The sequence below is a fragment of the Phaenicophaeus curvirostris genome, chromosome 2 (genome assembly GCF_032191515.1).
Source record: "Phaenicophaeus curvirostris isolate KB17595 chromosome 2, BPBGC_Pcur_1.0, whole genome shotgun sequence".
Lineage (NCBI taxonomy): Eukaryota > Metazoa > Chordata > Aves > Cuculiformes > Cuculidae > Phaenicophaeus > Phaenicophaeus curvirostris.
In genome coordinates this window covers 73,408,668-73,424,722 of record NC_091393.1, presented here as the reverse complement: position 1 = coordinate 73,424,722, position 16,055 = coordinate 73,408,668, and the positions used below count along the sequence as shown (strand labels likewise).

At 39.5% G+C, this 16,055-nt stretch overlaps 1 protein-coding gene across 2 annotated transcripts in view; it reads left to right on the top strand.

Moving 5' to 3' along the window:
- CRIM1 (cysteine rich transmembrane BMP regulator 1) overlaps window positions 1-16,055 on the top strand; it is a 174,873-nt gene that overhangs the window by 6,417 nt on the left and 152,401 nt on the right. For both annotated transcript variants that reach the window (XM_069852494.1, XM_069852493.1), the window contains exon 2: window positions 7,337-7,510. In XM_069852494.1, the coding sequence (XP_069708595.1) occupies window positions 7,337-7,510 (174 nt within the window). The remainder of the gene's footprint in view (window positions 1-7,336; window positions 7,511-16,055) is intronic.

Genomic DNA, 16,055 nt, shown 5'->3' with positions numbered 1-16,055 from the left:
CCCAGCAGGTTTCACTGGACATGCTGGGTACTTAACTTCAGAATCTGCAAACCATGTTAACACATTGTGGGTCGTGAGTGTGTAGATATTGCAATAAGAAAACGAACAGGAGAAGGTAGGGCTGGGAACAGGAGGAAAAGCACTGGCTCACAGGCATGTACCCACTCCCATGCCCTTGCTCATTTCCAAACTTTTAAGCCAGCTGCTTTGATACTGGTACGTTTCAGGAGTTTGTGTATTTTTGGTGGGGTTTTTGTTTTGTTTTTCAAATTGGTGAAAAACCTAGCAAGTGTAATGTTTCTGAATCTGAGAGCACCCATTCTGTTGGGTCACTTACCCTTGAAACTAACTAAGCTTCAGGGTTTTGCTACAGCATATATTGTGCTCTTTTGAGGATTTTTTTTCAGAAAGGCTGGATGTATGCATGTGGAGCTATTTCTTCCCCTAGCTGATGGGCTGTTGATAAAAAAAGCTGGGATTGTACTGATAATGGTATTACATATGCCAATGTAAAATGTGCTGCTTTGATAGTAGAAAACGCTGAAGTTGATGAATGTCTTTCTTTAAGTTGGGGTTTAGAAAAAGAAAAAAGCCTTGATGATAATTCTAAACGTATGTGGAGTTTTTCTGACAGTCTTCTGTGACTAAGAAATTTGGTGTAATTTCTCTGAAACATCCTGTAAATCTGGTGTTCGGTGATGCTGTGTTAATGATTGAGGGGGGGAAAAGTGGCAAAAGATCTAGGATATCAGGTTTATTCTGTTGTGATAGTGTGGTCTGCTTTTGGCATGTTTGGCCCCTTTCTGAGGCTCTAGCAATATTTATTTATTTTTTAAGAGTTTTATAGAGCTAGAGGAAAAATCTGCTAAGACAGCTGAAATGCTGCTGTCTGTGCTCATTCTAAGAAGGGGAGTACTGGCAGAGGCTCTATCTGACCAATTAAACCCTAGGACACTGCAATGTTTCCACTGAACTATTTACAAACAAGATGTGGTTCTGGGCATAAGAGTAAAATAATTTATTTGCAAGCCTTTTTTTCAGGTGCTTAAGTATCTAGGAGTCAGATTTCTAATCTAATTATTTATCATTCGAGGCTGTCTTTGAGGCAGAAGGCTCTTGGAGGTATCTTTCTGTCTTGTTGGGAGAAACACTAATAGTGGAAGTATTGCTAAACAAACAAAAAAGGCAAACAAAACAAACCCACCAGAAGACGCTAAAAAAGGAAAAAGAGGGGAGATACCTGGAGAGCTGAAATACTGCAGACATTCCAGGCACAGGAAAACTTGAAATAGCTGTCCGTGTCACATGCTTCACCTAACGCTTCCATTTATCTCCTTGCTTTCCTCATGGCTTCTGTGGACTTTCTGATAATTGAGTGGAAAGTTGGTTTGTTCAAATACTTTCTGCATTCCTTAGTATGAAATAACTGCCTTGCAACACTTTTGCAGAACTGCTGCAGTGAAATTTTTTTCTCCCTGTATTGAGAAGTTGATCACTTGAGATACACACTCAAGTTTAAATAAGATAAAGCAGGCAGTCAAATCTGAAACAAGGCTTACTTGTATGGTGTTCCTGGGGTATGTGAGTGTTATGATACAGTTTTGTTTTCTAGCTTTGAGCAGAAATTCTATCAGTAATCTAAAGGGCCCTTTTGAACTGCTGTGTATTCCACATGAGAATCTGGTCTTGGTAAGAGGACCCTTCCAAAAGACGGAAAACCTGCTTTATCATAAAACTCAGCTGTGTTTCTTGCCATGAAAGTTCCTACTGGCTCTTGTCGCTGATTCATGACTTCACTGAAAGTTGTGAGGGGATTGCAGCCAGTACATAAGCACAAACTTGCTTCAAGGCTAGCTTTCCCTTCTGCTGCTTTTCAAGGTCTAGGGCTGGGTTTCAAGCATTCTTTAGTGGTGATTAGTCATTTCTATTGTTCAGCTTCTCCAAAACATGAATTTCCTTTCCGTCGTTCTTTTTCCTGTTCAATGAGAAGCCAAAGCCTTCTGGCAAGAAGCATTTCCTTTTTTTTATTTTGGAATGTCTGTAGAATCCTTTGAGTCTTAATGAATACCACTGATTTGAAAATGCTCTTCTATGTACCAGTGCACTAGAGTGGCACAACTCAGACCTTGGGTCTGGTTTGGTGGAAAAGCTTCTGAAAGATTCCCCCTCATCCTAGGACAATACTAGCCTCAGTAAGGATTACTGCTTTGTCATTGTGAAACTTGTTCTCTCTCCTTCTTCAAATACAGGATTTAAAAGATGCAAAAGATCCATAAGATGTGACTTTTTCACTATCAGGTCAGCAATGTGTTTGATGGTCTCTTTGCTCTTTCAGCATCCTGAGAACCTGCTTGTCATGCTTTAGAATGGCAGAAATAGCTGCAGTTAAATGTAAATAATGTGAGTTCACTCAGTTTACTCCAGTTATGTTTGCTTCCTCACTCCTGAACTGTAATTTAAGATTGTGGGTGTGCTGCATGTTTATTAGTTTTCAACAGTGATACTTCAGTGACCACTCCAGTGTATTGCTTGCTGGTATAAGGTGATGCATTATCTTTATAAACAATGAAGGAGAATAGTATACGGTTTTTCAAAAAATAGCTGATATTCATTATTTCCACAAAGTAAAAGAAGGATTGGGGCATGAAAGAGAAGATTGGTGCATAGAAGGAATTGAGAACTTGGAAGGGAAAATCCAAAAATTTAAGCAGTGGAGGGGGAGACCCTGATAAGGTCTTTCCTTGTACTTTTAACTTGTGCCTGTTTTGAGATGATGTTTTGCATATGGGGACAACAAATGCAAAAATAGTCAGTTGATGTGTTCTTTAAAACTAAGGCTCCAAGTTTGTTCCTCAGTTGTGTGCTTTTCTGGAAACAAAAGCAGCTTTTCAGGTGAAGGAGATGTAAATGCTTCAGTTGTGAGCATTGTGCCTCACATGCTACCATGGTGCTGTGTTGTGAGTGCTGGTATTTAAATTTCAAAATGGAAAAAGTGATAGAATGCTGCTTACTAGAGACATGTTTCTCAGACTCTTTCCCAGACTTGACCTGTGTTTTTAGGACTTCTTGTTCAACTTGGTAATGCCTTAGTCCTTTTCTCTGTTTTACATGCATGCTATGACAGGATAGTTCAGCAACCCAGAGCAGAACTTGTTAGCAAGCAGAAAAGTTTGCCTTGTAGAAAGTGGTTATAGGAATGATGGAATAAAATGAAAAAAGTTTGGATTAATGTGATGCTTCCTCTTCCATGGGTTCTTTATAGTATGAAAGCACAGTTAGAAAATTTTATGAAGTGTTATGTCCAAGATTTAGCTTTGGTCTGACTAAAGGCAGAACTACTTTATTGTCTGAAAAGGAAACTTGCCTAAAAGAGTTGGAGAGAGTAGGGGACTGCATGTAGATAGAAAGGATTTGAAAGAGTGACATTGAGGCAGTATTTATTGGCCTGCTGGTGCCAGGAGCAGTTGAGTGTGTGTGCAAAAGGTAGTTGAGTGGCTGTGTAAAACCAGTCCAATGTCAACTCAAGACTGAGGTAAAAGAATGGCCCCTCTGTTTTTTGCTCCTACCTGATCATGCTAGGACAATGAGATGGTGGAAATTGCAGTTAAACAAAGATCAGTTTGGATGAAAATGAACCGTTTACTTGGGCTGCTCCTCAGATTTTCTTCTAGGAATGCCTACTTGACTTTTGTATTTTAAAGAGTCCTAGGAGTCAGGCGGTGGGTAGGGTGCACATACTGAAGTTTGAGAGATTCTTATATTTGGATTTTGTCCACTCTGCTTGCAGAGAAATAAAGCACTCACAAATTACTAAATCTCAGTTTCTTCCTTCATGTCATCCAGATTCGAGTGGTACTCATGAAAGGGCACTCTCCTGAAAAGGAAGCTGTAAAGGAGGTCAAAAAGAGTATGCAGGAAAATGTTTGTGCTATAGTCTGTAGTTGTTCATGAACTGTCCCAGGTTTCCAAATCACTGGGGTCTAAAAGTTTGTTTTTTGAATGCGATGATTTTGAGAGTAATATAATAGAGACTAGGTTATATGCTTCACAGAACCTAGACTTTGTTCAAGACCTGTTTCTGTTATCGAGATATTGCTGACCCCTAAAAGAATGAGCATGTTGTAATGGACCACCATTTATCTGCATCAGGCAGAGCTAGATGCCTTTCCATCAAGTAACTAAAGCTTTTAATTGAAGTGAGACATTGGATTCATCTCTTTAATTCATGTGAGTGCTTTCATGTCATTCCAAGGAATTTTGTTCTGCCTGCACTGATGTGACTTCTGAGGGCTTATCCTGTAAGTGGTAAAGAAGTATTCATTTAACAGAAGCTCTAACTTCTGTTCATAAAAGGACAAAATCAACCAGGAAAAGAAATCCTAAGTATGCATGAGAGATCATGCTAGACTTACCATTCTAAACTGAAATAAGCTCCTGTTACATGTTTGCTTCTTCGTTGATGAGATCTTGTTTCTAAATGAAATCGTGTGAAAAACAATCTCGTAAAAGATGTTCAGGCTAGAACTGGATTTACAGTCTTCCTGTCCGAATGTAACTTTTTTGTATTCGCTCCCAGTAATGAAAAATACCTTGTGTCAAGATTCAGCATGTTAGATGTGTAGATGTGTATCCTGCAAGTATTCCTGAGGGATTTCTCTCCTCTTACATCCTCTTAATGGTTGTTGAGCTCATTTTTGAGGGGTGTGGTATTGAAGATTTTAGGTAAATCTAGTATTTGGCCATGTGTTCTTGTGTACCTCCTTTTCTGCTCCCATCTGAAAAGCCATGAGAGGTGTCAGGTGAGATATCAAATGCTAATCTCTTCTGGTAATCACATTATTTTGTGGGTAGTGCCACAGCGTGGGGTGCATCTGCATTGGGGTGCTCTGCTGTGAGGAAAGGATGGTTCTGCTGCCTGTGCTAAGGGGGTTTCCAGCTAATGTAGGACAAGCAGCTCTTGTGTGATAGGGAGTCTGCTGATCTGTCTGTCAGCCTTGAAAGGGCCTAGTGCTGAAATATGGGGCAAAACATCACAAATTATCTGGACTGGTGTGCTGGAAAAGCAGAAGTGTGCTGTCATCTCTGTCTGCATGCCTCACCTCTCTGTACTGCACTGGTCCCAGGCAGCTGGTGGATAGACCAGCTCTAGGTACCTTGGGGGCAAGGGCACACTGTCACATGAGCCCCATGGCCGCTGCTGGCACAGGCAGAGCTCCTGGCCTGTATGTGGTTGTAGGGGAGGAGAGCCTGTCTGTCAGAAACAAGGAGCAATTCCAACTGTTTTCTTAAGACCATTAAACAGATGAATCTGTGGTCTCTGCAGTTACAGAATTTGAAACATCAAATCTTGGAGCATAGCTGTAGCCCCTTTTGTACTTGTCATTATGTGAATTACTGCTGCAATTTGTAAGATCCAGATTGTCCGGGCTGTATTCCGGCTTCTCAAAAACAGGATGTATTATTGTTCTCCAAATTCTCATGATTTTTTTTCCTCACTCAGCGTGTATGGCCTCCTCACGATGAAAGTGTCCCAAGCATTACTGAAGCAGCATCTCCTCTTGAAGGAACTCTATTAGTTTCTTTTCAGGAACTTCTACACTTCCTTTGACTTTTACTGATACAGTTGCTGTATGGGATGATACGTTAACTGAAAAAAAGACCAATTATTTCTTGGAGTCAATAACTACTCTTCCTTTGCTATTTTGATGGAGTAGAAGAGCCACAAGATTTCTATGGAGGTTCCCTTCACATCTAAAATTGACTTAGTTGTTTATTCTGTGCTTTTTGTCAGTAGGGTACTTCAGCTCTTGACAGAAAGTGAGCAATTGATTGTAGAGAGAGAAACTTACCTGTGAGAATCTGCTGTGACACTTGCTGTAGATCCTATACAGTACTTAACTGGTAAACAAGTCTTTCCAGAAGTTGATTGTGTTTTACACAAAAAAAAAAGAATGGCAGGTTAGCAGATATTCTGCATATTTCTGAGTGGGCAGTACTTGCATGTCAACTTCTGAGTGTGTGTGTATACTGTTATTTACTACGAGTTTTCTAGACTTGTGTTAGTGTCAGACTGCTGAATGACAAACAGTTTATGCTTGGCTGTTGCCTCCCATACCGGAGGACAGCTTCCAATAAGCCCAACAACAGAAAACCCCACCCTTCATAGCTGGAAGATGTTGTTAACTTTTGAAGTGTTTCTTGGCAGGACCTGTGTTGGAAACTTGCTTGTTGATAGTACGTAAAATAGAAATGAAGTACAGAAGGCTCAGTGTGAAAGTTGCTTTGCTGTGATATAGAAGTATGTAAAGATTAAAAAATAGGTATTTGTTCCTTTTGTCACTGCTAGAAGCCAGTGGAATATTTAAGTACTGAATAGTATTTGTCTTGGTAAACAAGAAAAGATTGGCAAATGATTTGGTGCACTTTAGTGAAGAATACTTAACACCTAGTTTTTCCTCAGTCTTACATAATAAGCATGCATCTTGCTTAAACATCCGAGTTGATGAGATGTTGCTGTATGTGCACTTGACCCGGGGGAGCTGAGATTTTGTAGGACTGGTAATGCTGGTGGAACTCTTGATCAACTGGATTTATTGCTTCCTGGAGTGGGGGGAAAGTTATCTTGCTTCATGTAAGCTTCCTTCTAAAACGAAAATGAGCAGTGGGAATATGAGTTACATACACTTGTTGGACTGATTCAGAACCAAGAATTATTTGAGCAGATAGACGTATTCTGGCGCAGCTATCCCCCTTGCACCTTGACAGCAAGGAGCATGATGTACTTGAGCAATTCTCCTAGAGTGTGGATGGTAATCCAGGAGTCCTGGGTCACCTTTGGTTGTATTACAAAAAGGCCTGGCATCATGCAGTATTTTTATAATAAGTTATTTCTGTGGAGTGAGTTTTATGTGATGTATTTTTTAATCAGGTTTAAAAATGCTCTTTCTGACTCAATTTTGACTTCTGTAGCGGCTGCAGATTCTGTCCAACATTCTCACTTCCATGATAAATTTAACTTCAAGTATCTGTAAAAGTTATTTCGGTTAGAATAACACTCATTTGTACTACAGTTAGGCATTTCCCCGAGACATTGTAGTTTTTCATACAGATGGAAGTAAATAATGCCACTAGCTGTAGAAAAATGGGCAGTAGAGCAGTTGCGGAATGTGGCATTTGGCAAATCCCCCGGTTTATTAAAAAGAAAAAATTAATAATTTGTTGTCTTCTGTTTAGCACCATATTTAAGTAATGGCACCGAACTCCAAAGCAGCTGAATTTATATACTGCAGCTGAAATCCAATAGTGAGCAAGTTTTTTTGTTTTTGGTTTTTTTTAGATGAAAACTGGGATGATGATCAGCTTCTTGGATTTGAACCATGCAATGAAAACCTTATAACAGGTTGTAACATAATCAACGGGAAATGCGAATGTGACACCATTCGGACCTGTAATAATCCATTTGAATTTCCAAGCCGGGATACTTGCCTGTCGGCCTTAAAAAGGATCGAAGGTAAGCACTTGTCTTCAGTAATTCAGAGTTAGTAATTTCTCTGTGCATTTGATTAAAAGGTAGGGGTTAGTTCTGTGTTTTAGGATAACTTGGGTAGTTTCAGATATGTGGTCTTCTACTTTTCAGAAGTTGGTTGTATGTTTTATGGGAAGTAGGATTTCAGTAAGGTTGGCTTTCTAAATGTGTAAGTTTTAAGAATGGAAGAAAGTAATGCTTTGTGTTATGTTTGTAGGTTTTTTTAAGACTAAACCCATTCTGGTTTTAATTTGTGGTAGCTATCTTCCTGTATCTTGAGCTGTAAAGCAGTGTGGAAAACTCTATTTAGACATATTGATGTGACTGAACAATGAATAAATACAGTGGATTTTAATAGCAGAAGTACAGAAGAAGTAGTTGTTGATCTTACTTTTATTTTTTTCTTCTGAATGCATGAATTGCTATTTTCTTTGTTTACATAATGTAGCATTACTCTAATGCTCGTATTTTTCAATTTCCGTGTTCCTTTGATTACCCTTGCATTAAACCACATATGTTTATGCTTATGTATGCACACATGATGATTTTCTTTTTGGTTTTTTTGGTTTTTTTTGTTGTTGTTTTGTTGTTATTGTTGCTTATGGCTGAACAGGAAATGAGTTGGCTCAAATATATCCAGTTGGAATGAAATGCCCATGGTGTATTTCTAGGATTGTTTTGAACAGCTATTGAAGGCTTGATCTTGAGCCCTTTCTATGATGCTGTAATTACTGTTTGTTTTTCAGAGTGTTCAGGAACATGCAAAAGTTGATTAATGGTGTGAACCTGCTTAATTAGTCTAATTTAAAGCAGTGTTTGAAGTCATATCAAGTAAGGAAATGTATCTATAAGGCTGCTGACCTCTTTGAGGTTACTTACGTATCTATAAGGCTCCTTAACTCTGAGTTAAGGAAGTGTGGTTTGATGTCATCTGTCATTCTTTTTGTGTTAAGAAAATTGATTTTGAGCTACAAACTTCAGACAAGGAGATATCATGAGAAAAATGTAGCTGGTGGAGAAGTGTTCATTATTGTTGGTCATGATGTTATTCGCTAAAGGCTACAAGTGCTTTGTGTAGTTTTTTGTGTTTTCTTCAGCTCTAGGAAGAGGAGAAGCACAACCCTTCTTGGACTTTTTCTTTTGGCACCGTAGTAGTGAGCAGTAGAGTATGCGGGTCCTTAAGTAACCTTACTTACCACTTCCTTTTTCAGTTGTGAATGTGTGACTAAATCTATAATAGTTCAGCAGGACCTCTATTGGCGTGACAATTCATTGTGTGTTTAATTTGCTAAGGAAATGTGCGATGGGTGCGTTTTGGGGAGTTTTTCATAGACGTGGAAGGAATGATTTTTTTGTTTCCCCCCGACCCCGCAGTAAATTGCCTTCTTGTTAGACTGAATTCCTTTTTCAAAAATAATAGCATTTTAAGCTTAGTCATGATGTAACAATATTCTACATATAAACTGTCTGGTGTGACAGTGATGGTGTGGCTCTTTTTCAGAGGTGCTTTTTTCTCTTTTTGTTTAATTGTTTTCTTGGTTTTATTTCATTTTTTCTTTTTTAGACATGGGGAGCGTATTCTTCCAAAGCCTCAGACTGCATGGCACCAGTAGAAGAGTTTAGGACCTGTTGATTTTTTTTTTTTTTTTTTTTTTAATCCTTCTCAGACAGGAAAGATAGTTGATGCACATGGCGAAACAAGAACAGTACCCTTAAAAAACAGAAATCTGGCAGTTATAGCTTGAGTGATAACAGTCCTGCTTTTACTCATAAGAATGTGAATTTGCATTTGCATCCTCAGACTATCAAACCCTGCCACTGAGGAATGTTTAAACTTAAATGTGTCCTTATTTCCTAACAGAAGGGCAGAAGCCACAGCATAACTTTTATTTGTCTGCATTTAACAGCTGTAGTCGGTCAAATCTGCCTACTCTGTTTTGCACTGTAAATGCTTATTCCCTCTTCTTCTAATTAGGATTTGGAATTGAAAACTAACTGCTTACAGAGGTTGTTTCTTCAAATGTATTACAACTTGTTTTGGTAATTAAAATATATGCTTCATCTTGTACCTAAGCTAATGGAAAAGAATGCTTCTGTAGAGGTTGTGAACCATCCTGCTATAAGGGAATGCATGCATTTGGGGCTAGGAGAAACTGTCTGGAAAAGCTATCATATACTTAAATAATAATAGATTCCTGTGCTGGGGTGGGTGCTTTTTATTTGTTTGTTTAAAATGCTTTTGCTTTTGATTACTGTTTTGGTGAGTGCCTGCTTTAATTTGGTTGAGGAAATCCTGTATTCTTGAGCTTAGAAACCTTGTTTCTATTTAGGAGACCCTAATGGTGACAGATTGGTTGAACTTAGACTGCTGGAGTGGACTGTGGAAAACATGGCCAGAGGGTGAAAAATGATGAGATGCCACCTGTCTGCTGAGCCACTGTAACAGACAGAAGTCTAACGCTTCTACACATTTCTTGCAGTTATGATCTGCTAAGAATTAACTGCAGACAGCACAGAAGAGTTAGTTCTTCAGACTTAGTGTGAAACACTGAGGATTGGGGGTGAGGGAAGTGAAAAAAGAAGTAATTTTTTTCATCAAGTTACATTTGTAGGGCATTGGTAGGTGGTAGCATTTAAAACTTGTTGTGTAGTGCAAGTCCAATTATCTCAAAATCTTGCCTGGCAGGTGTGAAGAGTCACTGAAGTCAGCACCTGAAGTGAGACAGCCTCAGTAATTTCAAAGACTGTATTCCAATTCTTGAATCTTCTTTTTCTCTCTCTATGCTAGGCACTGGCAGCAGTTCAGATAGCTAAGCAGAGTTTTAAAGAATAGGAACTGAAGAGTGTTCATGAACTATTGGAGTAGGTCAAGACCTGTGCTCTTGTGAGCTGCCTGTGGAAAGGCAGTATGTGTTGCTGCTTTCCTGCTTCAGAAGCAGTGTCAGATCTTTGGAAAGATAGAACAAGGTCCCAGGTGGAACAGCTATCTCCTCTTCCCTCTGGGAGGTAGGGGGGGAAAAGTTGTGGATCCAGTCTTTCACTAGGCCAGCTGTACTTCAGATTTGGATCATTGCAACTGGTTTTACTAAATTCAGTCTGCATTTTTTTTTTTTTTAATATAAGCAGCTGCCCAATCCTAATCTGCTACTTTGAAGTAATTTGGCTGCAGTGTTTGTTTTGATAATACCAGGTAGAGGTGTGACACACAGACAAATGTGTTCTCATGTACTATGGAGAGCTTAAGTGCCACTAGCCATAGCAAAGGTGGTATTTTTTCTTTTTTCTTTCAAGTTCTCTGCATGTACGTTTGAGCTGTAAGAGGAGAAACCAACTGGCTTTCTTTATCTCTTCGTACTCTACCAGAAGCATAAGCTTTTTCAAGTTGAAGTTAAGCCCAGTCTTTATTTAGAGTGAGGGGTAAAATTTGTACCTTTTCATGATGGAAGATATGATTAATGCTTTAGGTGAACGAACACCCTTCTCTTGCACCTCTGTCCACATGTGAAACTTGCTGCTGATACTAAGTTATTGAAACTTTTATTTTAAAATAATTGCTTAGTGGTTGCATGGCTTATACCTTTCTGAGCTATTCACTGCTGTCCTTCATAGGTGAAAGGAAAAGGTCTTTTAAGTCACTCTATCTATTAAACTGGCTTATTGCAACATTCTCCTTGCATTCCATTATTTTTTACATGTAACTGAATAACTTTATACTGGCAAATGTTGCAATACCAGTTAGACCAGTCCTGAAATAACAAATATGAGAAGGTAATTTTATTCTGAATGCTTTTTGGTTGTTGTTAAGTCTCTGATTTTGTGTTAAACTTCACTTGTGTGGTCTTAATGGCTGCAGCTATGCTGAAAAACTAGAACAAAATAAATCCGGTTTTATGTTGAATTATCAAGCAAGGAGGGGAGTGAAATACTTTCAGATGTGCTTGATCTGATACACTTTCCACTCCTCTCACGTAACAATTAATGTATGTTTTTACTCAAATAACTGAACTTTGAAAGTTGGCATGTATTTGCAATAAGGAATGCAGCTGTGGCAAAGGTCCAGATTTTACCCTTGAACATGCTTGTGAGAGCCAAGTAAATGCATTTGAGGGCAAAATTTCACATGAAACAGAAGAAAAGATCAGTATAGCTTTCAGGCTTTGTTTCCAAATGCCTAGATAGAGAAGGGAAAAAAAAAACCATTTGATGTGAGAATTATACAGATTAGGAATACTGATATAATCTTGAATACTCTAATCTTCCAGAAACCAAACGGAAAGAGAACTTGCTAAGTAATTGATGCAAGGCTTTTGTGACAGTACGCACATCTGGCCGTGCAGTTGCCTTCACAGCCTAAGAGAGTGCTGTTAAACATGCCGGACTTGTCACTTTTCTGACTCTGGCTCCTCAGAGAACTGTTCCCTGATGAGAATCAAGGAAGTATGATCTTTTTCTAATGTATCGACTAGCATGTCCTATTTTTAATATTAGTTGTCACACAATATCCGTGCCATGAAATTTGAAGCTAACAATAAGAAAACCTTGCAGTAGTTCCAGGAAGATATCAAAAGGGAACGCTGTCTTTCATATTTCTGTATTGATGAGGCTAGATGCTTAATTTCAGGCTTAACTAGTTTATTAATAATGCTGTTTATATTAGTGAATGGGGGTAAACTGCATTGCAGAAACTGTTAGGAGGGAAGATTGAAGGAAGAACCCAAAATAGAGCAGCTGGTTTAAAAAAAAAGAAAAAACAACAAGAAAACAAACAAAAAAACCCAAAACAAATTAGGAATGTTAGCATCATAAAAATTACCATTATAACTAATATGGTATCTTTACAATTCTCTCTTCCTTTCCATTTTATGTAAATGTGGTGTTTCTGCTGTGTGGTAACTGAGCTTATTTTTCTTCTGTTCTACATTTGCTCTTGTGAGCTGCCACTCTTGCCTTTCCTTCTTCTACAAACAAACCCCTTGGAGTATGTAATGCTTCTGAAGTAAGTACTGGATCTTCAATCTGTGACACTTCAATTTCCTTCTAACTTGCAGTTTCTGAGATTGCCACACGCAGAAGTGTAACTTTAACTGTAAGACTTAGGAGGTAATACTGTGTTACTGTGTCACAAATACATCCTGCAAAGCTAGCTATCAGATGTGGATTGTCAAAGCATGGTTGTTCTTAGAGACAATGAAGCATTCTTTTTGCCTTTTTCTGTTTCAAATGCTTACCTGCATAAATTTGAAACTGAATTCAAGATAACCTGTTGTACCTGGAGCTTCTATAAGATAAAGAAAAGAGCAGAACAGGTATTTTACCGCTGGTAAGTTCTTGCATTTGCTAAGTTCAGTGCCTTCGAAGTGTCATTTTCCATGCTTACAAGTTGGCTGTGCTGAGCTATGTCCACAGCAAAATGAATGATTGACCTTTTAATATGTGTTACAGTTGGGGAAGAGAGAAAATAGAGCAGGTGACTTTTAGCAGACTGCTTCCAGATGCAGTGTTGATTTTGAGGATCAAATGTTATCTATGCGTGACAGAAGAGACCTGAGCAAAGATCTCAAATTGAACGGCATGTAAGCATTATGCTAATGTTGCATACTGGCAGGAAGCTATATTCCTGTGGCACTTGGTGTGCTGGGTCACGGGTCTTGTTTTGACAGGGCAAGTCTCGTTTGGATATGTGCGGCATTGATGCTGACAGATAAGTGAGTGTAGGATGATTGAATCCTGGAGAAGAGGAGGCTGAGGGGAGACCTCATTGCTCTCTATAACTACCTGAAAGGAGGTTGTGGAGAGGAGGGAGCTGGCCTCTTCTCCCAAGTGACAGGGGACAGGATGAGAGGGAATGGCCTCAAGCTCCAACAGAGGAGGTTTAGGCTGAACATTAGGAAAAAGTGTTTCATGGAAAGGGTCATCGGGCACTGGAACAGGCTGCCCAGGGAGGTGGTGGAGTCACCTTCCCTGGAGGTGTTTAAGGGACGGGTGGACGAGGTGCTGAGGGGCATGGTTTAGTGTTTGATAGGAATGGTTGGACTCGATGATCCGGTGGGTCTTTTCCAACCTGGTTATTCTATGATTCTATGATAGTGGTATCAGTGCCATACTGTTAAATGTGGCAATTTTAATACAGTGGTTGTAGCTATAAGTAATGAGGAATGATTTATTGTAAAATAAAGTTTACTTTTCTGTTCGATCATCTCCAGTGAACTTTTTGTCATTCTGAATGGTTGTATAGCATGGTGACAAATGTACTTTAGCTCTTTGTTTCCAAATTTAGGCCTTGTATTATTTTGTGAAGTTTTATTGTCATTTTGTTCTAAATAGGACAAACATTATGCAGCCTCCACAGAATCAAACTAACTGTTCTGTGCAATATAATGAAGTGTCATCAGCATAAGTTTGTCTGTGATAAGATGGATGGAGATGAGAGTTGTGGCAAAATCCTGTGAACTAGTTGGGTTTTGGAAGACTTTACTAAAGCTAGATAAATCCCTTCCAGAGTATGGAAGGTGGAAGGGAAGAGGAGAAAAAAAAGCAGTTTTTCTGGAAAACTTCCATTGATTCTACTTCAGAACAGGCTGCAGATAGGGTGCTTAATAAGCTTGGTTTGTATGAGCCTGTTTATCTGTATTCACTACTAAAAGATGAAACATTTCTTTCTGCTTGTATACAAAAGCATTTGCTACTTAATATGGAGATAGTGGATGTCCCTGTCAAGTAATTTAGAAATGTAAAATTTGTTCTCTGTAAGCAAGCAGAAGGATTAATATTGAAATAGAATTGTGATATTATTGTGATAAGGAAAACGAAAGCATTCCCTTAGGAAAAATGTTTGTTTTTTTTAAAAAAAGTATAATAATAGTTTGTTCTCTGCATTAACTTCTCAACGCTGTTGTTTTTCTATGCTGATAAAGGCAAGAGAGGTTTTTTAAGTTGCTGATAAAACTCTTAGGGTCTAGCTGAATGAAACCTTTTTTTTTAATGTTCCTCTTACAAAGACCTCTGAGAAGAATTTCTCACCCTACCCCAGAGTGTTAGCAGGGTGACAGTTCACAGCATAAACAAGTCCAAATGTGTTTAAGGGTATGCAGACAACCTATTGTAAAGGAACTTTTCAGAACTGGGTTCCACCTCTCCCATGACACTGCAGTGAGATGGAACTCCGGCTGGTATCCTTACACACTAGACCTGAGTGTAGGCAACACGTGTGTGCCTTTGGTGGATGCTTAAAGCTAAAATGCCTGTGCTTTGTGTGCTGGGCCATTGATCTGCTTGCTGTCAATGTTTTGGGCACATTTGTGCTTCTAGTTACTGATAAAAGATTACTCTTCATAAATACTTGGGCAAAGGGTGTGTTTCATAGCTGAAACACTGACCTTGAGGCTGAATTCCCTTCTCAAAAGAAAAGGGGGGGAAAAAAACAACCCAAAACCCGAACACCAACTAAAGGCATTCTTAGCCTTATTTCTGGCAACCTATAGTTCTAGAAGGAATCGTTCTCCAAAGGAATCTGAACAGGCTGGACTGACGGGCTGAGTCCAATGGGATGAGGTTTAACAAGGCCAAGTGCCGGGTCCTGCACTTGGGGCACAACAACCCTGTGCAGTGCTACAGACTAGGAGAAGTCTGGCTAGAATGCTGCCTGGAGGAGAGGGACCTGGGGGTGTTGGTTGACAACCGACTGAATATGAGCCAGCAGTGTGCCCAGGTGGCCAAGAAGGCCAATGGCATCTTGGCCTGTATCAGAAATGGCGTGACCAGCAGGTCCAGGGAGGTTATTCTCCCTCTGTACTCGGCACTGGTGAGACCGCTCCTTGAATCCTGTGTTCATTTCTGGGCCCCTCACCACAAGAAGGATGTTGAAGCTCTGGAACGAGTCCAGAGAAGAGCAACAAAGCTGGTGAAGGGGCTGGAGAACAGGTCTTATGAGGAGCGGCTGAGAAAGCTGGGGTTGTTTAGCCTGCAGAAGAGGAGGCTGAGGGGAGACGCTCATTGCTCTCTATAACTACCTGAAAGGAGGTTGTAGAGAGGAAGGTTCTGGCCTCTTCTCCCAAGTGACAGGGGACAGGACAAGAGGGAATGGCCTCAAGCTGTGCCAGGGGAGGTTCAGACTGGATATTGGGGGGAAAAAAAAAATTCACAGAAAGGGTCATTGGGCACTTGAACAGGCTGCCCAGGGAGGTGGTTGATTCACCTTCCCTGGAGGTGTTTAAAAGATGGGTGGATAAGGTGCTCAGGGGCAGATAGGAATGGTTGGACTCGACGCACTGAGAGGTCTTTTCCAGCCTGGTGTTTCTCTGATTTTATTATACCCCTTCCTGAATTCTCATATCTGTTCTTTTCTGTTGGTTTTTTTGGTTTTTTTTTTTCTAGGTTCCTTCAAGTGTTCTGTATTCAAAGTTTTTCCTTAAATTTTTGCTGTTCAGATTCAAGAAAGCTTCTATTCTCACTCATTAATTGACTTATATAATGTACATTGAATCTAGTATGTTATGTCAACTTATGTTAGAAGATATAAATTCTGCCTTTC